The 24,997-nt window shown below is 34.1% G+C and overlaps 2 protein-coding genes across 2 annotated transcripts; one reads left to right on the top strand and one right to left on the bottom strand.

Moving 5' to 3' along the window:
• The first annotated feature begins 4,274 nt into the window (after positions 1-4,274).
• Positions 4,275-12,455, top strand: LOC140871758 (uncharacterized). Its single transcript, XM_073274442.1, has 11 exons — positions 4,275-4,424; positions 5,710-5,843; positions 6,619-6,700; positions 7,697-7,767; positions 8,258-8,359; positions 8,471-8,560; positions 9,668-9,742; positions 9,830-9,862; positions 9,952-10,032; positions 12,012-12,071; positions 12,147-12,455. The coding sequence occupies exons 1-11, from the start codon at positions 4,370-4,372 to the stop codon at positions 12,315-12,317; spliced, it is 954 nt and encodes a 317-aa protein (XP_073130543.1). The 5' UTR covers positions 4,275-4,369; the 3' UTR covers positions 12,318-12,455.
• Positions 12,456-16,241: 3,786 nt separating this feature from the next.
• On the bottom strand, positions 16,242-23,821 carry LOC140871437 (IAA-alanine resistance protein 1). Its single transcript, XM_073273945.1, has 11 exons — positions 23,262-23,821; positions 22,038-22,121; positions 21,889-21,938; positions 20,864-20,915; positions 19,480-19,590; positions 18,761-19,035; positions 17,653-17,805; positions 17,379-17,486; positions 16,725-16,826; positions 16,580-16,624; positions 16,242-16,481 (listed from the first exon to the last, which is right to left on the bottom strand). The coding sequence occupies exons 1-11, from the start codon at positions 23,575-23,577 to the stop codon at positions 16,326-16,328; spliced, it is 1,452 nt and encodes a 483-aa protein (XP_073130046.1). The 5' UTR covers positions 23,578-23,821; the 3' UTR covers positions 16,242-16,325.
• Between the last annotated feature and the right edge of the window lie 1,176 nt (positions 23,822-24,997).

Raw genomic sequence — 24,997 nt, 5'->3', positions numbered from 1 at the left:
AATTTTCGAGGTATTATAAAAATAATATTACCAAATCCTAACGAAATTAAATAAATAATAAAGATAATAAAATAAATCAAAAAATAAAGTGTGGATCTTTAGCATGCAAATTAAACAAATAAATCCCTCACTTAATTTACTTCAGTATTTCGTATTAAATTTCACTGATTTATCATTTATAGATGGAGACAGTAAAATCTCTATAAATTAATAATGTTGGGATTGTTAATTTTATTAATTTATAGGTGTATTAATTAATTGATAAATTAATGATTTTTTTATTTTAAAACAATGGATTTTTAGCATTTATTTAATAATTAATTAAACAGTGCATTTTTTTAGCATTTTTAAAAAAGTGTATTTTAAACACTGCATTTTTTAGCATTTAATTAATAATTAATTAAACAATGCATTTTTTTTAAAACAATGTAATTTAAACATTGTATTTTCGATCTAATTAATATATAGTAATTAAATAACACCAGTAGGTTCCAAATTATTTACTAAAGAAATGTTTCGATGTTATCCAGGTGAAAATGGACGTGCTCATAAGTACAAAACTTAGAAGAAATTACATTTAATGCAATTAAAAATCTCATTGATGATGATACATTATCTTAGAAATCAGTTACGCGAAGTATTCATAGAGAAAACAACATTTCCCAAGTTTTTATCACAATTCGAGAATGCAACACCAGAACTTTTGGATGCAATGAGAAAATTTAGAGATAAAATTCAATTAGAATCATGTTTTAATTTTGAATTTCAAAGAAAAAAAACAATAGAATCATTATAGTTATATTTTGTAATTTTAAAAGATTATTAATTTATGATATTGACAGGACCATATATTTATATAAGGGTATTCCGAAAATTTATTATCTTATTAATTTATCAAAATTATTGATTTATTAAACTGGTCAAGTCAGGACTGGGAAAAAAATTATTTAAAGAGGTTATTAATTTATCGAGTATTAATTTAAAGAGATTTTAATGTATACACTATATGCTACCCTCTCAACTACTATTTTTCAACATATTATATATAAATCCTTTAATTATTAAAATTTCATTTATTTTAATATATGTGATATATTAAATTAAATGGTCGATTCAAAATTTCAAATTACTAAATTTAAAAACCTAAATTATCAAAATAAAAAACGAAACCGATCCGAAAATCGGGATAATTTCATCCTGCGTTTAGGAATTATCCCAATGATGTATTAAAAAGTGGAGATTTATCATTATTTATGAGGTCCAATGAAAAATAATAAGACCAACATATATTAATAGATCTCAACCATGTAAAATTAAGATTAGGGGTGGAATAGGGTCGGGACCCGTCTCGTAACCCTACTATTGTAAGGCTCGGGATTATTTGATTTAATACGAGATTATTTAATTTTAATCCGGGAATATTTATTTAATTTGAGAATTTTTAGAGTTAAATTTAAATTCTAATATTCTTAAATTATTTATGATTGAAATTGAGTTTAAATGAGGGCTGAGGACTGAATTGTAAATAATGACGAGTTGAGGGGCCTAAGTGCAATTATGAAATTTTGAGTGACTTACACATGGCATTGAAATGTAAACCAACGTGTATATCATCTTCTTCAGATTTTTTGCAGCTAAGAACCGAGATTTCAGCTTTCTTCCTTGAGATTTCATTTTTAAACTTTGGTATCTTTTGATCTGGTCATCCGATTTTTATTCCGAGCATAGTTCCGCGATCCTCTCTTTGAGAGCTTCGAAGTAACGTAAGTTTCTTTATGATTCCTTGTTTTCGAAATTTATGTTGGGAGGAATCAGATTTTGAGCATGAATATGTGTTCTTGAGTTGATATGTATTGTTATATCGAAACCGGATCGAAAAACGAATAACGTATGAATTTATTATGAAATTCCAGCTTATAGTCGAAATTCTTGTTTCTGAATTGTGCTGAACGTGTATGCATGTTGCTGATATTTTGGAGATTATGGTGTGGTTTGATTGATATGGTGATTTAGATATCGTTTCGGTTACCGATTTCAGTCGTTACGCCACCGGTTTCGGAATTGCTACTCTTTTAAACTTATTGAGTTAGTTATGTTTGGATTGAGTTGTTAGCTGATCTTGTAGCTTATAAACACTTCATTTTCAGCCTTGTATTGAAGTGATCGATTCGAGAAATCCGCATTCGAACCGAGATTGAATTGGCTAAAGTTTGAAGTTATTTTATACCTTGAGGTTTGATTGAACTTGAGCAGATTTTTATATATACTCTCTTGATGTTATTATTCGGCTTGGAGCGTAAAGAATCGAGAAGCAAGAACGAGAAATAAGAAGGTATAAGACGACATCGATTGAAAGGAGTATGATACTCAAGATCGTTGATTTCTTGAGTATTCCCGAAGAAATCACATACTTGTTATTTTATGTTTGTGTTTTAGAACTTGAATTGTTGATCCATCACAGGTAGTAGATCTTTAAATTATAACTGAAGTTTTATTGGTGTCGTATCGAATAAGGACTATCGAAAGTGGATCCATCCAAGGTTCGGATATGATTCTTGAGGCCTTGAGCGACTTTAAACCTCAATCCAAGATTTTATTCGAGTCTTGAGGCCTTGAGCGGCTTTAAATCTCAACACCAAGATTTTATTCAAATCTTGAGGCCTGGAGCGGCTTTAAATTTCAACGAACAAAGTCCGTTTACAAATTATGCAATTTATTCTTTATATCTTGAAGTTGATATATGTTGATATTGCATGTATATGTCTTTTATACTGAGAATTATATTCTCACCGGAGTCCTTTCGGATATTGTCTTGTTTTGTATGTGTGCATGACAATAGGTGGGGCTGGAACGGGCCAAAGACAACCTTGAGAGAAGATGATCACGAGACTTCGCACATGGTGACTCGGGTGTAGATATTTAGTTGCTGTCATACACTATGTTTTGAACAAGCTTGGCATATCTATATTATGCTTAGAGATTGTATGAACTTAGTAAACTTGAACTTGTAATAACTTTTGGAGGAAAGAATGGAGCAATGCATGTTTGGATTATGTTTTGATGTTGTTTCCTTTAATTGGTTATACTTTGAGATATTTGTAGGTGTTTCCCATCAGTTTTCCCTATATTGACAGCAGCAACAAAATTTTGGAGTTTCGGACCGAGCCGAGCTCGCTCGAGCGCTAGTTGGGCTCGCTCGAGCGAGCCAGTAGGGGCTGGACCCGAGCCCTGCTCGCTCGAGCGCACCTGAGGCTCGTTCGAGCGAGCAGCCTTGTAAAAAAAATTTTTTTTTTTGTCTTTTAATTCATTTGAGCTTGAATTATTATGTTCACTATTTATTGGCTCTAAGAATTGATTAGCAACCCAAGCCCCCATACCTACCCAACTCTCGTCCCGAAAAGAATCGGAAAATTTTTTTATCTCCCGATTCTGTACCCGACACATGCCGGGACCCGAATATTCGGGATCCCGAATCGAAGGAGAGAAAATACTGATTTTTTTTCAAATTCAAGATTTCGTTATAAAAACAAAAAAAAATGTGATTATTTTATTAAAAATGCTATTTAGAAACTTATATTTCTAAATAATAAATAAATATTCAACTTAAAATATATAATATTAAAATATTCCGGATATATTCCGGATAATGCTTCTAGGTTTTGGTAAAAAAAGGAAATGCATCGGGTAATTATTAATAAAATATTCGGATACAATTAGTAAATAAATTTAGTTAAATATATCGTCAAATTGATCTAGTTATATTTGTTCTAATTAGATAATTATAAATATGAATTAATTTAATTATTAATTTATTTTTTTTTAAAAAATACACAATAATAAAATATCATTTCGTGATTTCACGATTTGATCGTTCCAACAATAAAAATTATGTCAATTAAATTCACAATTAATTGTTATATGAGTTGAAACATAATAATATTTAACTTCATATATTAATAAAATTATTAATAAAATATATTATTATATTATTTCGGAACGGGTCGGAAATCCCGTCAGAATAAGTTTTTTTCCCGATCCCTATCCCGATATTAATTTGAACCGAAAAAATCCCGAAAGTTCGGGTTGGAAAAATTTCAAAAAAGGATTTTTTCAGGACGAAAATGAGATGTGATTCGGAAAGGGTGGGAATTTCGAAAATTTTTGTCACCCCTAATTAGAATCTCACGTACCCAAAAACGAAAAAAAAGTATAAATCAAATAAATGGATGGGTTCAGTTTTAAATTTGTCTAAAATTTGAAGGACTGATTGCGAATATAGAATGATGGTTACTTTTCTGTTCTGACATTCGCCGCCCAAGTAGAAAAAGGAAAGCAAGGGCGGAATTGTGGAATGGTTTAAAGCTCAACCATGGCGATGCAAACTGGCGTTGCCGCCTCTAAAGTCCTCGTCATCGTCGGCGCAGGTTACTATTGAGTGATTAACGATGAATCGACCTTCTTCTTCTTGTTTTTTTTGGATGAAGTCGCCAGATTTAGTTGTGTTTTAAGGAGCTTGATGTAGATTAGGTTATTTTTCTATGTGGTTTTGTTTCTTTTCATGTGCTGAAGTTTGGTAGTATATGGATCCGAAGTCATTTCTGCTGCTTTTATTTTGGACCCAAATAATCGGCAGGGAACTTATTAACCATTTACTGATTTTCGTAAAAGCAACTTCTATCAGAGGATTTTTTAAGGTTCAAATTCAATCGCCAACCTTTCTTCCTCCTTCTGCCTTAAATGCTCCCAACGGTCTGTTCACAATTCAGTAAAAGGATGGTGTTCACTTCCGCGACCCAAATGCTCAAATAATGGGTTTTTCCTTTCTTTATTGTCGTACAAGCTTCCGTAGACTATGTTTATGGTTTGCGTGAAATGTGCATATGCCACGTCCATGGGTGTGTTTTTCAATACCTTTTGCAGCATACAGCTGCCTATTCTGGTTCTCTCTGTATTTATATTCAAACAAACAGGTTGGGTCAGCTCTAAAGGGCGATGAGTTGTCTATTTTCTTTCATTGAAACTGGGAAAATGGTTGAAAAGAGTATGGCCTTAGTGAAGTAGGATTCAAAGAATCCCTTATTTTTTTTTGGGATAAACAATTATTATTTACAAAAAGCGGACCAGCAGTCCGCTTACCAGACAACTATAGTTTGGGGCATATATTAACAGAATATAAAACTCCAACCCCTTAATAAATATGAAACCGATAATGTCTTAAACTCAATATGCTTCCTTATCCCTGTTGAAACACGTAACTTAATCTTGTCCCAACACACTTCAACTAACTCTGCTATATCGTCAAACAATCACATTGTTTCCACATGTAAATTTTTCATTTTTTTTATTTTGTGTTATTACTTTAGCGCTATTGATTTGTGGATTTTTTTTATTACAAGTTAAAAACATTATACCTCGTTGGAGGCTGTTATTTTGGACCTTTCATTTGTCTCCGAGCTTTGTTTCGTGTTAATAACCCTCAGCTTCACCTTGTCAATGCTACGTGGCTAGATATGCGCAGACGTATTATATATGATTTATGAATTTAAATTTTGAGTATGACGTGGAAGAATTAGCATTTTCCAGCTGATTGAAGTGATCTGCAGCATAGTCCATTTACCTGTTACTTGATTAGCATTGGATGTATTATAGTATCCATCAACTTCTTGACAATCGAAAATTGACCAAGTTACTCGAAATGGGTTTGAACAGGTTTAACTGGATCTATCATCTTGAGGAGTGGGCAATTGTCTGATATAATTTCGCAGTTTCAAGAGTTGATACAAAGATTAAATGAAGCTGAAACATCACCTGGAAAGTATGATGCATCTCTCCTAGCAGCTCAAGTATGGATTTGGTATTTTATTTGATTTACGAGTATCATTTTGTTGTTAGCAGTCTTACTGTACCCGGATATTTAACCTTAATAGTCTGGAAAAAATTTACTTTCGGTCTCAAATAGATAAATTCTAGGTTCACATGGGTTTGCTTGTTATTACAATCCACTAATCCAGGTAAAAAAATTTCATAATTTTTTTAGCAGTAAGTGTAGTTTGGATCTGTTTCTGTTGTAGTGAAACATGAAACTCTTCATTTATGTGGATTGGTAGGATACTGCGATCCTAGTCTCAGTCCCTCTATGATTGATCCCACTGGTGAGTCATGATCCCGATTCCAGCCCCATTTTTGGGTGAGATATTGAGATCCATATGATCTTACAAGTCAAACGGAGATTATGATTACAGTTGGACTAATTAGCTTTGTAAGCTTCTCTATGATTAAATATGGAGAAGATGTGCTGTAGCTCAGGAATAGAGATGTTTATCAGTTTGTAAGTTTCTGAATGATCATGTGTGGAGCAGTGGAGTTATGTGCTGCTGCTCCTGACCCTAAATTGGAAAATTCAGTTTGATTTAATTTTCCATATATGCCGCAACACTGGTGAAAAAGAGTCTTTCCTTTTATTTCTTTCAACTTCTTACAGTCTGGTGCCTAGGGTCTTTCTTTGGTATCTACACGCTATCAAGTTGGTTGCTTTGAACGGAAATACGATTGATAGAGTTTTGTGAGAAGCTTAGTAAATCATCTCTTCGTTTTCTTATAATTTGGCCTTTGCTTCAGGTTCGATTATTAGCTAAAGAGATCAAGGAATTGAGCTTATCCAATCCGGTTACGATATTTAACGGAAATTCATCCTCCAATGGTATGCAGTTGTTTCTATGAGTTTTTATTTCAAAAAAAATAAAAAATTTCTTGAGTCAGCTGCATTACTCCTAACATTATGGTTTACCTAAAATTGATCATAAACTTTTTTATTTTATATGTTTGGACTCATCCTTCCACATTCATACTTCATAGAATCAGTCTCGCTTAAGGCTTTGTTTGAAACTGTAAAATGTGGGAATATTATCAATTTTGCAATATAACTGCCAAAATTGAAATTTTGAATTAATTTCCATTGAAATGAGAAATGGATGTGTATGAAATGTTGCACTATTTTTCCCATACATCAGCTTACAGAATTTTAAGGAAAGGTGAACCAATCAGTTCTTTTTTTTTTTTGGGATAAGAAACGAGATCATATTATTACCGACCAGTTCTAACTAGGCAGATTAACTATAACCGACAGTGGACCAACTATCTTGCAAATTCGAAAACTATTGTATGCTAACTGGAAGATTCAAACTTCAAATATTGTTTTCTATTGGTTTACCTACCATATTGTATTTGGGGAAGCCAAATGTTCTGGTTTGAGATTTAACTTTAGTCATGATATCAACCTTGACACCTTGTGACTTCTTATGAAGGTCAGTCCTGTAAAAACTAAGAGCAGATAAAGCTCTTGGTGAATAATTGAAAATTATCTATGGCACAGTAGAAAGAGTTTCTGTTGATTTTAGTTGTATGAAAGAAGACAAATATTCAATTTTAATAGCACAAATGTGCAGAAATCTGATTATGCTCTGTTGATTGAATGCTACAAAGATATACTTTCTTGAACTTAACTGTTCGTAGTGAGCCAAAGAAACAGCTTCTTTCTGATTGTTAGAACTTTAATAGAACCATTATTTGAATTGTTTGTTGAGACTTGGATGATTTTCATGTTTTAAATAAAACCCTCAATCACTTTTAGCTTGAACCTAAACTTTCAATTCATATTTTACTTAAAGACCTTCATGATGGAAAATGGTTTCTGCAGGGAGTTATGCCTCGTACCTATTGCCTGCTGCAGCTCTTGGTGCTATGGGAGGATGTTATATGTGGTGGAAGGCAAGAATTTAGTTTTGAAAATTGAGTCATTGAATCTTCATTGTTATTGGATTGTTGACTTCATGGAAGCTATTGGCAACTTATTGTCTAGTTCACCTTTTGAAATTAAGTTGGTTATTTCACAAATTGAATTATACCTCTAATTTTGCTGTTTTAGATTTTTAGTTCAAAGAAGTTACTCAAATCTAGGATTGAGTATAAAGAATATCAATCTTGTACATTTCTTCTCCATCATTAACTGTATCATATACCTTGACTCCTTGAGGGAATAGTAATCATATGGGAAAAGTCTGGATGTGATTAATTGTTAATCTTGGAGAAAGATTTTTATAAACTTTTTCAGTTTCCTAGGGCTGTTTTTTGTCATTTTGAGTGGGGTTAGGAACTTGTTGGAGGCGCCGAAGTGTTTGACCTTGCCCCTCTCTTTTTTAGTTCTTCAGTGGTTCAGCTTTATTTTTTTAACTTCACTTCTTCCTTTCTTTCCCTGCAGGGCTGGTCATTCTCTGATATTATGTTTGTCACAAAGCAAAACATGGCAAATGCTGTTACATCTGTGTCTAAGCAGTTGGAACAGGTTTCTGAAGCATTGGCTGTATGTGACTTACTGTAAACTCAACTCCACATTTTAAGTTGCCTTTCTGTTTTTCCATTTCCTTCTTTAGTTTAATTTCTTTACTCGACATCAATTCATTTCAAATTGCAGTCAACAAGGAGACACCTATCAAAGAGACTTGAAAACTTGGATTGGAAACTTGATGAGCAGAGGGAGATATCGAAACTCATCTCCAATGATGTATGGAGACTTGTATTTCCTCGTGATTGATTGTTTATTTTGTGCAATTAAATTGTTGCCTTTTGGATCGTGGTTATATATTTTGTTTTTCTTTGGATTTAAAATTTTCATTTAATGAAAAGATATTTACTTAATATGTTCATCATGAAATGTGTTGAGAGAGCTGATTCCTTGGCCACAAAGTTCCAGGTAATATATCTGGGTATTGAACGATCGAACTACAAAGAAACTGAAAATATATGAAATAATATTATTATTATTATAAACTGAATCTGAAATATACGAAAGAATTTTCCAGAGATGATCCTCTGTATAAACATTAAAATTGCTCCACTAGCCATTGCTAGTAGTCCTCACAAAACAAGATGAAAAATGACTGAAATAACTGTTCCTCCTTCCCACTTTTATTCCCCCTTGCCCGCATGTGTCTGTTTCCTAATCCTTCTAGAATACCCTTGATCCGGCCACTAAACTTCTTGAGATCCTGGCGGGTAACAAAATGAAAAGGTGCCCAAGTATTTTCTGGCATCCTTGTGATCATATGTTTATCTTCTGCTGTTTCGGAGGTCGCATTACCTAGGTCGACCCTTATTAAACTATAATTAGTGGAATTAATATGCATCAACTTTTATGTGTAGGAATAAAAATGAGTGAGTGTTTATTTTTATGAGTGCTTAAACTATTGATTACCAATATTACGTTATGATTAACCTAAATTGACTTAGGTCTGTTTGTTTGGCTTTTGGAGTGTTTTTTTCTTCACTTGAAGGCTGGGGAAGTGATTATTTTTATCGAGTTTCATCTCTTTCAGACTAACTCTCTCTCACGAGCAATAATTTTTTAAGCAAATTGTACAAGTGGAAAAAGTCTCAGATTCAAAATCCGAAATGCATTTCAAATAGTAAATATGAAATCAGCTTCCAGAAATTCCTTACTAAACATTGCCAAAAACTGAGATCATAACTTCTGAGTTGAAAGTAATGAAGAACTAGGCAATTGCTGACTTAACGTTTTACCCTGAGTAACTTCCCCAAATGAAAAAATAGCCTTATTCTGTATTTACACAAGACAAAATGTCTCATTTCTAATTAATATTTAATGATGCAGGTTGGTGATGTGAAGTCAAATCTCAATCAGATTGGTTATGATATTGGTTTGATTCAGGAGACATTATCCGGCCTGGTCTGCAATACCCGTTTCATAAATTCAAATTTGCTCACCCATACATAATGTTATCTTACACATTTTTTCTTATTTGTCAATTTGCAGGAAGGAAAGATTGAGCTTCTTGAAAGCAAGCAGGTAAAGTTCTCAATCTTTTCAGAGTTGGTATTTTGATTTGTCATGAGTAACAGCCAGTATAAATATTATTCCACCTTCATTGGCCACAGGATATGACAAATTCTGGTCTGTGGTATCTTTGTCAAGTGGCTGGAAGCATTGAAGATGGGGGGAGTTCGAAAATTATACAGGTCAGCAGCCTCCTTAACATCTTCCTCTTTATGGTTTGACTGGAATTTCTGCCCATTTCATGTCCAAGAATTTGACATTTTACAAAGAAATCCGCAGTGAACCATCGAGCGAGGGAGGAAATCAGTGATAATCAGCGAGGAGAATAAAATTGAAAGAGACTTTATTCTACATATACTTTGTGAATATTCTGCCTAGTATATGCCTTTGACTTGAAATTAACACATAATATAGGGAAAAAAGCCATTTCGGTCCCGTAACTTAGCCTGTTTTCTTTTTTAGTCCTTTAATTAGTCAAAGTTCTATATTAGTCTTTTAACTTTATCTTTTTTTCTATTTTAATCCTTTAACTAGTCAAAGTTCTGTATTAGACCTCTAACTTTATTTTTTTTCTTTTTTAGTCCTTTAACTAGTCAAAGTTTTGTATTAGTCCTTTAATTTTTAAATTTTGGATATTTTAGTTCGATTTTAATGAAATGTTTAATTTTTTTTATATTTTTTAATTTAAAAGGATACGATCCCACTTGAAAATGCCACTTTAATTTTACATTATTAAACTGAACTATATAATAATAATAATAATAATAATAATAATAATAATAATAATAATAAACCAAAAATTGATTTAATAAATATGTTTTTCGTATCTTTTTATCTCATTCAATAACACCAGCCCAGATTAAAAAAAAAACTTTACAAAAACGACAACATTTACACATAAAAAAATATCAAATCTCACCGAAATTGCAATGAAGATTTAATCATTAGAGATTTACATTTAAGTTTAAAAATTAATTTTTCATATTTCATGAGAAAAAATAGATATAATGCTCGTAATCATATATTTTTTTACATTTATTTTTTTAATTCAAAAGATAATTCAAAAATAAATCAATAGAGCTAAATATTAATTCTTTTTTTTTTATTTTTGCATTGTGAAAAAAACTATTTTCTCAAACAAAAAAACAAAAACCATTCCAAAAGTTGATATAATTAAAAAATTTCTAATTAAACACCACGATTTTTTACTTTTGATTTTGTTTGTTATTTAAAAAAATTATGAACATATATTTTTCTATCAACATATCAAAATTTATAAAATTAGGTGACATTTTCAAGTAGTATGATTATTTTTTAAATTGAAAATCATCGAATTTTATTTTCTACTCATCAATTTTCGACAAAAATTAGATATTCCAATAAAAATAAACCAATATAGCCAAAATTTAAAAGTTAGAGGACTAGTACAGAATTTTAACTAGTTAAAGGACTAAAAGAGAAAAAAAATAAAGTTAAAAGACTAATACAAAACTTTGACTAGTTAAAGGACTAAAATAGAAAAAAAGATAAAGTTAAAAGACTAATATAGAACTTTGACTAATTAAAGGACTAAAAAAGAAAACAGGCTAAGGTACAGGACCAAAATGGCTTTTTTCCCCATAATATATTGTATAAAATCGAAAGGAAGTGTCTGCACTATTAATGTTTCACGTGTGCACAATGGTTAAAAATACTTTTGGCAATTGGCCCCCAGTTTTGTGGAAAGGGTGGAAGATCTGGATGGTTTAGAATTAATGCAATTAGCTTCCATAAAAATCTATACAAACCATTTTCCTCAAGTAAGATCAAGTGTGAAGTAGTAGTTTTTGAAGTATTGCTTTGCTCTCTTGCATGTGGGTTCTAGATGAGCCCAGGCTTTTGCACTTAAACACACACACACACACGCATGTGCAGATCGTGATCTACTCAGACGAGTGGATCATGGAACAGGGATCGTGGATCGTATGCTTTTATATGATTTGTTTTCAAATTCACATCAACCCAATTAGAAATTTACCTTTTGAATGTGTGTTTATGTTCGAGCTTCTATCGAAGTTTTGGTTGGTTTTATGTGATTCGTTACTTCAATAAATCCATCACTGTTGCTTTTATTGATTTATTCAGTTATAATTTTTCCTGAGAATTCACTCTCATTTGACAGGATGTCGGGGCGAAGCTGATAGACAATTCGACCGTCTTGCATGAGGCAGAGAAAGCAAAGGTGAGTTAACTGAAACACCTTTCCACAAAGCAGGAAAAGAAACCATCTTGATGACAATGTCCAATTTTTTTCCAGGGGCTTCAGTTCATCATTGGTGACGATGAACCGAATACAGTGCAGAAAACTTCCCCTGGTATGGATGGGAAAGACGTCAATTTTCCTTCTAAAAAGGTGCATTCCACAAATATGAGAATTCATCGTTCGTATCCTGTTGGCCTCTCTGTTGTTAGAGATATTTTGGGTTGAAACCCATGATTTCACATTTCTATTTTCTTATTTAAGTGAATAACAAACACACGATTTTACAGTCCTTGTCATGTATATATGTATAAATTATACATACATGTGGATATATGGTTAATATATAACCACCAAATTCATGAAGAGTTTTGGGAACATTTGTATCAGCTTGAAGCAATATATGGAGGAAAGCATTGCCAATTTTGTTTATAAATGTTATTGAAATACTTATGGTTATATATATGTTCATTACGCAACTAATCATGCTCGCAACACACCTGGTAAATGATTATGCCCAAGGCCCTGGAGTGCTTGTAAATGAACTTGTGAACATTTCGAAGTTGCATCAACACTAAATTTTGTGCTCTCTCGTTTCCTTTGGAGATCGATGTGAGGAGTTCTCCTATCCTTTGATAGGTATTTTCCTGGTTTTCCCAACCAGGTTACTATACTAATAATGGACCCAGAAGAGATAGCAAGGCTTGTGAGTTCTCTTAAAATCTCAGCTACCAATCTTGAAGATCCTTTCATCATTTCAGCAGATCTGGCCTCCCTTGGCCAGCAGAGATTGGAATCGTGTTTGGTGGCTAAAGTGTTATGTTCCAAAGTAGTGAATAGAGAAACTTTCCGAACCCAAATGTTGTGCATTCTCCAGGCGAACAAACAGGTCAATAAAGGTCATGGGTGAGAACACTTTCTTTCTGGATTTCAAATATGCAGTTGACAGAAGACGTGTTTGTTAGATGGCCATGGAATTTTTCAAGGATCTGGTGATCTCCAGGCATCGTCAGGTCTACAAAAGCCAGCAGATATGGTTTTTTTGATGAAAGTCCTATATGGATACAGTGCCACAACATACCCCTAGCTTTTATGTATCCGGATATTCTTTGCAGCACTGGGTCACAAATTGGAAGGGATACCTCTAGGTGGATGAAGGAGAAGATGGAAGGTGTGCAGGGAGGTTTGCTCGAATCAGAGTTGCACTGGATATCTCAAAGCCCCTGAGACAAGGATTATGGGTGAAATCAGAAAATTATGAGGATGACATATGTATCTTGCTACTATATGAACGAGTACCTACTTTATGTTTTCTATGTGGGTGAGTAAGCCATGTTTAATGGGTGTGTTGAAGGGGAGGTGGGAAGTTTAACCCCCAAATATGGAAATTGGGGTTAATGGGATCCTACACTATGGGTATTATTTAAATCATGTATCCGATGGTCAATATCTCTACACATGAGCATAATTAATGGGATATTGTTGATGTGACAAATCATAAGACATTGGATTTATGGTTAGTGTAAAACCCTTAAGGTAGATAGATTGAACTCTATCGAAAATTGGATACGAGCAGCTTCTCTATCGGGAAACGGAAGTCTCAATCTCCCAAGTCGTCCAATACATACAAGAACAACTCACCAAGTGAACCATCCAATGAGGAAGGGCATTATGAGCCATTTATGTTGGTTTCGCAACAAGAGCTACAAGTGGGATTGACAAATTCAAGAGATAAAAGTGAAATGGATCCCCATGATCCCAAAAATAGAGACATTCACATTAATACAAGAAACAGAAGCTTAAATAGAACCATAGATTCGAGAGAGATGAGGGATATTGAGGTGACTACACAAAAAAAAAGGTGGAAGAGGTTGGCTCGTGGAGGGGAACACTTGATTTACTGAAGGTTGATATCTATTATACAAGGACAGTAGGGAAACATCCTAATTCTTTACAGGATATTCCAGAGGAAATATCAAAAGGGCACGATCTTCTTGAATTGATGGTGAGGATGACACTCCTATAACGGCGGTAGCTGCGATGCAGCCCCGCCGATCACAATGATTTGCTTGGTTTGGAATGCACGGGGGCGTAGGAATCAACGTGCAATCTGAGATCTTAGGCGCCTTATAAGCCGAAAGAAACCCACAATCTTTATTTTTGTGAAACAAAATTATATGGCTCGCAAAGTCGGATGTGCACTAGTAGATTTCAGTTTGATTGCCAGTTTGCAGTTGATAATCAGCGGCGTAGTGTGGGGCGTCTTATCCTTTGGCGGCGTAACTCGTTTTCTATCAACATTCAGTCATATTCTGTGGGCCACATTGATTGCATTGTGATGAATGGTTCAAGCAATTGATGCTTTATAGGGTTCTATGGCAATCCAGTTGTATCTCTACGATATCAATCTTGGCAACTTCTTCAGAGATTAGCAAATATTCATGAGCTCAAGAATCTTCATTGGCTAGTAGGAGGGGATTTCAATGAAATCCTACTTGAATCAGAGACCTTACGTTCCAGGGATGACCCTTACACGTGGTGGAATAGACGCCAAGGTGATGAGTCAATTTTTGCAAGGTTGGATCGGTTTCTTTGCAATTATAATTGGCATCTTGTTTTTCTAGCAGCCCAGGCGAATAATTTAGAGTATTTTGGATCTAATCATCGACCAGTTTCGATATCCTTAAAATCGGTTCTTGCATTCAAAGTGTAAGGGAATCATAGAATATTTACCTTTTAGCATATGTGGTTGATGGAGGAAAATTTTTCGGAATTCTTAAATCTGAATTGGGAAAGATTGGCTAGAGATTCTAGCCTTCCGAATAAGCTATTACAGTGTAGTAGTGCACTTAAATCATAAGCTGGGAATCGTTTTGACAATATGGACAGAAAGATAAAAGTCCCTTCGCAATGAATTGAATCAGCTTTTGCGATCTCAATCTATGACAAATAATTATCTAAGGATAATGGTTCTAGAAAAAGAGATCGAAAAATTAGCAGAACAAGAAGAGATACCCTGGAACAGAGATCGAAGATTACTTGGTTAAACCATGGAGATCGGAACACGAAATTATTTCATTCCACAGCATCCACCCGCTGAAAAACCAAATTTATATCGGGGATGATAAATACGAGTGGTGAATGGAAGTTGGGTCCACAAAGTTTGGCAGATCACTATGGAATTTTTCACAGATATTTTCTCATCGACTTGAGTCCAGGGGCAGTAGCTGTGATAACTGATCTGGTCAATACAACTACATGGATGTTTGCACCTATATAAGAAAAAAAAACAATCGATAAACATAAATTTTATTTCTCGAAACATATTCAACCATTTGCTTGGCTTCATCCAGTCTCCAAGTCTACCTTCCGTGATTGCCAGTCGAGCTAAAATTCATGATTGAACCCTTGTTTTCAAAGCAACAAATGTAATGTTTTGGAACTTAAGATTTTGGCTAAAGTGAAAATGGGTAGAAAATTCTCGTCTTCCCATGGCCACAAACATTTACCCACCTTTATAAGCACCCAAATAACCATTCTCATCGCAACAATTTTCCCATTCTAATACAAACCTTATTTTTCACCACAGATTTATATGCATTTTTGGGTCGTTACATTGGCATTACTGGCAAAAAGGGAAAGCCACAAACCTTTTCAACACTTTCAGTTCCTACTTGATTTCTCACTTGATCTATATTTTTAGCATACATCCTATGCGAGAAGGCTACACGACACAACTAGTTGGTAATCTACACGAGCAAACTCCCTGAATTTCTAGTGTTTTTTTACGTGCGATATTGGTTAATAGCTTGATTTACGATTATTTAATGCTGATTATGCCAAGCATGAAAATACTCATCAAAGAACATACATAAAAGCCCCAAGTGAATTTGCTTAAAATTCGAGTAATTTCAATATCACGGATAATGTTGCGTGTAAACTGTACGTTTTTCTTTTGAAATAATGTAAAATATACATTTCATTGTGATAAAAAACCCAGTCATAAATTCTGTCCCACTAATGCAATTATGCAGAAAATGGTCTTCGCATTCTGCCTTGTGCGATACAACTTGTGAATGAAGATGTAAAAGTTTGGTTTAAACTTTTACAGCGTTAAATGGTTAAATTAAATATAGGCAGCAAGCAAGCAAAGATAATTACAATCTTAATTTGTATTGAACTCCAAGTACATATTCAACAAAAAGTCAAACTCCACGAGAATTGGTAAAGAAATATTCATTCTAGAATGGATATACAAAGTGCGACAGCAATACCAAGCAACAAAGATATTAATTGTATTGTTGCACTTCTCAAACCTGGCATGCCTCCACTATTCATCTCAGCCAACACGCCAGCAAGGGATATGTAGATAAAGCCTCCCGCAGTAAACCCCTGCAGCATTACAACCAAAACACCACAAGAATACGTTCACGAGAAACTCTATAAAAATGCCCATTCAACATATAACTTTCAAAAAGACCATATTTCACCTCAATCAAAGACGATTGCCCAGGATCTCTACCCCATATCAAAGCCTGCGGTATGATAATGTATAACAGCAGTTCTTAATATTTCAGTCAACAAGTCAAACAAATATATTATGGTAGCTCATAAGTAAGAGAAGAGACTACAAACCAAAGCAGTTCCTGCAAGGGCCACCAACGCGGACAGAAAGTTAAAGAATAAGGCTTTGGAGACACTAAAGCCTGACCTCACTAAAATTCCAAAATCACCGATCTGCAAAACAGAACCAATCTCGGGTATTAATGATATTTAATCTTCCCATTAAAAGAGCAGAAAATATTCCAATTCAGTGGCGTATAACTGTGTGAACAATTCAAGGAAACAAAGATCACAGAGAAAATCAGGCCTCGTTAACCCATCTATTGCATAAGATGTGTTATTAGTGATGCACCACATATTTTGACCCTTCTTTTGGTAATACTTGAACAAGGCTTCATATTTATTTCACAAAAGCATATTTACTCTATGTCTCGTCTCCAACTCATTAGATATGGAGTAACCAACCAGTTTATCGACCCAGGCTCTTTTCTGCCAAAATTCAATTAGATTCTTCTTTCAAGAGTGAATTGTATAATAAAAATCTAACCTAAACCCATTTGGTAATAGATTGGATAATCAGCAAGAGGTTATGTCACTCTATGACAAGAACAACACTTCCTGTTCTGTTATTTAGGAAAATAAAGGAAAAGAAAAAAATGAAAGGATATCAGGAATTGCAGACTGCAAAGAAACAAGATGAAGACGGCGATAAATGTGGAACCAAACCTCTTGAGGTAGCTCATGAGCAAGTAGAAACAAAGTTCTGGACCACCCACCAACTGATCCATAAAGGAGGAAAGCACTTCCCAAAGCCATTCCGTCCGTAAAATTATGCTGAGCCAGTAGTTAACACATTTAATGAAGATAACATCATCAAATCCAAATTGAATAAATTTGGATAAAATTTTATATATGAAAACCATAACATAACACTTTCGTGGCTTTTTTAGTAGCCGCAAAGACAGAAGTGTAGAAACTCGATGAAATGGAGAAAACATACTACTCCATCAGAGAAGAGGTTCAGATAACCAAACACCAGATTTGGCTGTGACTTGATAGGTTCTTTTCTAGCAAGTGACTCTACGTTAACATCAGAGATGTTTTCAGCACATACACCAGTTCCATTTTCATGAGCTATATCGCCAGTGATTCTCTGCATCAACAATAATTAGAATAAAATTTCTGAACTTCACACTAGATGAACATTAATTATGTTATGCATGAAAATATTTTACCCTTTGGTGCTTAATTTCCATATTTGATACGTCAAGGACATTTTATTAGGAATCCATATTATATCGACTGAAGGATCATACAGAAGAAAGTTGCGTATGGTTTGCAGGATAATGGTATGATATATTATGAACACTAAGATATCCTATGTCCTGTCCATTTTTTTCAAACACAAATCCTTGGTCTCGGTTGTAATTTTAATTTCTAGATGTTCTAGACGATAACTGATAAGACCTGCAAGGTGTGAGTTATTCGTAACTATATTGTTTCTCAAATTGCGATAGTAACAATAAAGCAAACTGAAACCCAAATTCTATAGAACTAATTGAAAAAGGATATGCAAGAAGCAGCTCAACCAAACTGTAGCTATGGAGAGAATGGTGGAGACCAGTACCGGCTGTGGTGAGCATGATTTGGGGACGGAAATTGGTGAGCACCGACAGTGACAGTGGCTGCACAAATGGAATTACGGTGGTAGATTTTGAGGTGTTGGCAATGAATTCTATCTCCAAAACTTTAATTAGGTTATGGACAGAGGAAAAGAAATACAAGGAAGGTTGAAATGTGGATAAAATGAAAATGAAGATTAACGGAAAAGAAATGGACGATATGCAGCAAAGAGCAAAGAGAGAGGAGAAGGGATGAACATTGGTTAAGAAAAGAAAAATGAATATTTAATGATCAGGGTGAAATTGTCGTGTAAGTAAAAATAATAAATTATCATTCTATAAAATAGTCAACCAAACACTAAAATAATTTTCACATATTATTGTTAACCCTATAAATCAAATATTTATCAATTACTTATTTACTTTATTATCCTATCCTATCACATCAACAATGCAAAAGTTAAAAATAATGCTGAAGCTTTATACCTTCCGCAAAACATCTTTTTCACCTGGCTTATCACCACAAGGGGTGTCCGGGGGTATATTGTCCAATTCATTTTCCGCAAATGTCTCTTTTCCTACTTTTTCATTTTCCCCTTCAGCCACCGATCCCTGGAGATTTTTGTGAGTATCTTTATCATCCTTCAACTGGTTAGTGTGTTTGTGATGGTGGTGGTGGTGACTCCAAGCATTTACTCCTCCAGAAAAAGCATCAACATACCTTACAAGTTTCTCGACAATAAGAAATACCACGATTCCAGCTGTGCCAGAAAACATCAATAAAACAATTCTGAATAACCAATCATAATAATTTATAAATAAAAGGCACAGAACTCAGAAGCAAAGAAAAAGACAGAGTTGTATCCGTAGGAAGATGAGATGCAGAAGAAAAGACAAGACAAGAATTTTTAAAAAAAATTCTTAGGTAAATTACTAAGCACGAAGAAGACTCCTTGAGTGAGATGTCTTCCACTTTATTTAATAATATTACACAAGTTCCACTCTTGTTATGCAGCACGATACCAAAATACCAGTTACCATACTAACTTCGCGTGAATGGAAACAATTTATGAAACAACTCTAAACCATTCATTTTGAAACAAATGAGATACTAGCTTAAGTGAGAATCAAGTTTCCAAACATCAAACAAAACATGAAATAATGAAATACACTTGGAATATATGTCAACAAATATTTATACATACCCAAAATTGACAAACCAATGGAAAGATCCTGTAATGAATGTGAGTGTCCGGAATGCACATGATGCTCAGCCTGGCTATCATGGTGATCATGTGAATGGGAGTGATCACCACCTGAAAAAATAAATCAAAGCTCAAGCAGCTAAGATACAAGTGCTATATAAGTGCATTATACCCCATTAAATTGGTGAATTCTACAAAAAGTTAAACAAGCTCAAAACAGCACCAGAATGAGAAAGGAGGTTATACCCTTTCAATATAAAGCATGGCATATAGCTAATTGCGTTTACCAGATACCTTCCTCTCAAGGTACTTAGAATAAACAATCTACCAGTGGAGAAAATTGAATCTGAACATCTGAAATAATTAGCAAACCTGGTCCCAGACATGCAATACATATGGTGGTTCTCACCAAGCAAGCAAGAATTGTGCATTTTGCGAGAATTGTCATAATATTAAATCGACACTAGTCTTGATACTCTGGTCTATTTTCAGTGATATTATGCATTGACGAAAACAAGTGCACCTAATCATATCAGTGATACCGAAATGGGGTCTGAGAAGATAAATGCTCCCACCAGCTTCCTTACAAACCATAAACAAAACACCAAGCAACATATTGTGGAAAATCTAAATGAGTTCTTTCACTCACATAATCATCATATGATACACGAAGTAATTCATGCGTGCACTCAAACACAAAAGCACCAAAAATGAGGTTAGTATATGAAAGGAAGACAAAACACTTTGCTTATGACTTTTCATCAGATACCTTCTATCAACCAACACGGAATTAGAACAGTGATGAAAGGGAGATTTTTCCAAACATCTGACTTAGTTTTTGGGCCTGGCTCCACACGCAGCACATATGCTCATTGTATTGCCAAGTCACAGTTACCAATAATAATGTTCCACATCAAGCCAATGAATATGGAACATATGAAAGTTTGTCAATTTTCAAGAAAATAGGACCAGAACAGAAAGCAGATATGTGAAAGCATAAGCCAGTTATCTGCAACATCTTACTCTTGGTCTTTATTGGAGTAACATCAGACATTAAAAGAAACATGGTAAGTATGCCCAAGACAGGACAAATTCTCCTAACCAACTCTGCTTACAAACTACAACCTAAGAAGGATGCAAGTAACAAAGAACATCCCTCTCTGTCATTCTTCAATTGGTCTCTCAAGATCATGTGAATGGAAGAGATTGCTCCGCGAAAATATAAAACTGGAGCCAAACAATCATAAAATTTCTCCAGGTGGTGAAAATTGATCATTTTGCACGCCTTATCTTGATATCAATTTGAAATAAAACAAGGAAAAAAGGGTTATGTAAACATTAACATGTCACCAAATACGAATAGCATTCTGTTATGTATTCATACCGAAAGCATGTGGCAATTGGTGTAGAAAGGCATCACCTAGCATAGCTCCTGCCTGCACAAAGCATGGTACATATTAACCAAAATTTCTAACTTAAGAAGTAATTCTATGTTTAAGCAGGTATGAAATAGAATCCACCACCATTATTTGTGGTTAGTAGGAAATTTTGTGATTACAATAGCACAGTAATAGTCTTCACCTCAAATACCATAATATCTTATTTGATAATAATAACACTTGGATTATACCTCTGGTTTCAAGAGGATGGCTAGAGGTTCATTTTATATATATATATATATAGTTCTAATGTACAAAGAAACTTATTTGTCCCAAAGAATTCCTAAATCCTTTCATTAAAAGGATGCATATCCTACACGTTCCTGCAGCTCGTGACTCAAGGAATCATTACCATAGGTGGATATGGATTAGAATAGCATTTTTTTAAGGTTGCATTAAAGAGTCTTAAATGGATTATAACATGGGGTCATTTAGGTCTCAACTTATCAAAATCCTAGTCCTAATCGGACGTTTTGATGAAGGTAATGAATGGTATTTGTGGCTGAAAGATCCATGCAAGCGATTTAATCTGTATCCAGTTTTCTATGATGCCCTGGAAAATGTGAACCGTGATTTCTTAGCACCCAAAAAGTAAAAAGCATTAGGCTACTAAAACCAAAAGCTTAGTGAATATTATAATGACAAATACGAAATAAAGGGGCCAGCTAACAAAAAAATAGTTCATCCTACAAGAATTGGAAGTGCTGTGTATCATTATTTAATCAGTGTTAAAATGGGAACCCCAAGAGAAATCATCATCTGCTCAGTCCAAACTTTTATTGAAGAACGATACCAAAGCACAATATTTAACAAAGTTGTTGAAGGAGATCTATAGGTGAGGTAAAATCAGATAATGTCAAACATTTAGTAAGGTCCTATCCTACAATCTAATGCTAAGGAAAACAACTAAAAAACATTTATATATAGTTACGAGCACAAGGAAGAAGACAAGAACAAGGAAGAATCCAACCCCAAATAATGCTAAAGAATCAACAACTGCCTTTGATGGCTTCCCTTGTACTGCACATATTAAGAGTTCAACATGGTTAGTTAGCAATGGCATAAGAAACCCTTCTGTGAACAAGATCCAAAGGTAATGATGACATTTGGGGTACTTACTAAATATTACAGGCAATAAGATCAGGCAAATAAGGGATGCTAAGCTAACCAACAGCGAGCATGCCATAGCATGGATCCAGAGGCCTACCAAACAACACAGAAATCAGTGTCTACATGAAATAGCTAGTACGGTAATATAAAAAGCATAATGACAAACTCTTGGCACAATATACATTATTAGAAATTCTATTTTCTGCAGATAACAGAGTATTTTGAAAACTTATTTAGTCTAAAATGACAGGCCCCCAATCCACTCAATAAACTTTGATTAAAGACCCCTAAAAAAGAAACGCATACTACATGTAATATAGAAAATGTGGCTGTGAGCCAATTGTCAAAATAAGGTGAAAAAGTACAAAATAAGAAAAGATAGTTCTGAGAACAAACACATAACAAATTGCGTACATTAGAAGGGAAGAACACCGGAATTATCCATTCCACAAACATGAAATCCGTCAAGTTTTCTGGTACCACACTAAGTACAATATATACAAGATTTAAATATTTGGAGTCTGATACTGAGAAAACTTTCCCTGAAACTCTAAAACCCTCAATAAAATGAGTAAATGAGGGGAAAAATTCATAATTTTAAAAACATTTAAAACAACCACTAAAATGAAGATCTTGGCAGGCATGGAAGGAGTGTATAAAGACTTAATTGCAAAAATGACTCCATATAAATAAAAGAATTAATTGTTGTAGTTTCCCACTGCATTAAAATGCACACAACGAGATAATATAGGAAATCATGCCTTCAAGAGAAATTCCACGTATTTAGGACTTTCTATAAACATCACACCGGATTTTTCATTTAAAGCCAATGCAACACCAGATTTTTCATTTAAATCCAATACAACACCGGATTTTTCATTTAAAGCCAAATACACCACCGCAGCCCTACAGAAGGCGCAGCTGGCAATTACGAAGATAATGTGGTAACACCAAGATTCTCAAACTTTTAGCGGAGTCGAATCATAGGAGCTCAAAACAACTGGAAAAAATAAACAGTGTTTCACATATAATAAAAAAACAAACAAACAAAAGAGAATCAACAGAAAAGAAAACCTTTTACAGAGTGGGATAACATGACATCTCACAATAACATTGCTGAAAACAAGTTAGAATATGAACCATAGTGAAAAAGAGAAACCACCACAAAAAAGGAGCACGATAAAAGCTGCGAACCACAAAAAGTTCTGAAAAGAAGGAAAAAGGAATAGTTACCGAGCCCAGAAGGCTTCGGATCACCATCATGTTTATGCCCATGTCCATGGTCATGATTGTGGTCATGGGCGGCCCACATAATCTTCAGATCCTCCTCCTCAGCAATTTCCTCCGGAAGCAGTAGCCTCTGCTGATGTTGCTCCTTATCATTCTTTACTGCGCCTACATTCTCATCATGCGCATGGTGGTCATGGTGGTGGTGGTGTCCATGGCTACACTGGTGCGCCGCCGTCACTGAGAATCCAAATCCAAACCCAACCACCACCAGCAATAAAAAGATAGAGATCTGGGGCCTCATACTGGAAACATTCCGCATTATTTAGGATGGAAAAAATGAAGAATTGGGGTTTAAGAAGCGCGGTTTCTCTTACAAGTGCCCTCGATTGTAATAAAGCAAACAGCGCAGAAAAAGAGAAGTATGATTCCGATGATGATGCCGAACGTTACCACATCCATTTATGTATTACGTTATAATATATTATTCCCAAAGCATATAGTATACTATTACATAGTCGCTGTTTATGGTTGTCAAAAAAAATATACAACTCGTCCTTCGCCTTATCAGAACTCTTCCAGATGCTCGCGACTTTATTTTGCCTCGGAAAATGGGCGGTGTGGTTTCATGCGAGTAGACCTAGTCAAGGGCCGGGTCAAACTCGGACCCGACCCGGAATCGGCCCGTGGTCAACGGGCCGGTTAACCGGATCAACGGGTTTGACCCGGAAAAGTGACCGGATCGGGATTTGAACCCAAGACCAATTGATATTGAGGCATCATTTTTGTCATTAGGCCAATAGATCATTTGATATTAGATTGTGATTGAAAATAATTAAATGTAATAAAATTTGTATACAATATGTTTAAATTGAAATGTAATAGATTTTTTATTGAGATAGGTATAGTTTTTAATATAAGATGTTTAAAGTTGAAATATAATATATTTTTTATTGAATAAATGTAATAAATTTTTTTTATTGAAATATATATAATTTTTAATATAAGAAATGTAATATATTTTTTATTTAATAAATATAATATATTTTTTTATTGAGATAGATATAGTTTTTAATATAAAATATTGAAAGTTGAAATGTCATATATTTTTTTATTGAATAAATATAATATAAGAAGATGTTAAAAGTTTAAATGTATATATTTTTATTTAATAAATTTATTAATTTTTTATTGAGATAATAAAATATTTGATAGAGTTTTTAAAAGTTTAATTTTTAAAAAATTTTAAATTTTAATTTTTTTTTCAAAAGCAAGGGTTGACCCTAACCCGGGCGGACCCGGAATCGGCGGTTAACCGGACCTGGACCGGAACCGCCGGTTCACCAACCCAGATCGGAACCGGCCAAGGGCGGGCCGATTAAGGGTTGGTAAAATACCAACCCGAAACCGGCCCGTGGCCAGGTCTACATGTGAGTATATCGATTTGAGTGATCTAATGAGTAAAAAGTAATATTTGAAAATAAAAATTAATATTTTTTATGAGTCCAGATCAAGAAAGAGTTTTCATCTTATCAAATTAACCCATGAAAATGTCTCACGAACGCTTTTATAAGATAGCAAAAATTGAGGGTTAGATATGTCAGAACGGGTTATGAGATAAGAAGACCCACTTTTTGGTTGGTCGAGAAATTAATTAATTCAATCCATCTATTTTACGTAACGAGTTATACTAATCTAGTAAGCCTAGTCAATTTTTGTGTTTAATTTAGAGAGATAGGAAA

Source organism: Henckelia pumila, unplaced genomic scaffold (genome assembly GCF_033568475.1).
Source record: "Henckelia pumila isolate YLH828 unplaced genomic scaffold, ASM3356847v2 CTG_461:::fragment_3, whole genome shotgun sequence".
Lineage (NCBI taxonomy): Eukaryota > Viridiplantae > Streptophyta > Magnoliopsida > Lamiales > Gesneriaceae > Henckelia > Henckelia pumila.
This window is presented reverse-complemented; position numbering and strand designations above follow the sequence as displayed.

What these genes read in the sequence shown, in the direction of transcription:
- LOC140871758 (XM_073274442.1), top strand. Translation starts at nt 4,370, where the DNA reads ATGGCGATGCAAACTGGCGTTGCCGCCTCTAAAGTCCTCGTCATCGTC. An exon ending in GATGTTATATGTGGTGGAAG is followed by an intron (nt 7,768 to 8,257) that starts GCAAGAATTTAG and finishes CTTTCCCTGCAG; the next exon opens with GGCTGGTCATTCTCTGATAT. An exon ending in CGAAACTCATCTCCAATGAT is followed by an intron (nt 8,561 to 9,667) that starts GTATGGAGACTT and finishes TTAATGATGCAG; the next exon opens with GTTGGTGATGTGAAGTCAAA.
- LOC140871437 (XM_073273945.1), bottom strand. Translation starts at nt 23,577, where the DNA reads ATGCGGAATGTTTCCAGTATGAGGCCCCAGATCTCTATCTTTTTATTG. An exon ending in CTTATTGCCTGTAATATTTA is followed by an intron (nt 21,939 to 22,037) that starts GTAAGTACCCCA and finishes TAATATGTGCAG; the next exon opens with TACAAGGGAAGCCATCAAAG. An exon ending in ACCTCTTCTCTGATGGAGTA is followed by an intron (nt 17,487 to 17,652) that starts GTATGTTTTCTC and finishes CTACTGGCTCAG; the next exon opens with CATAATTTTACGGACGGAAT.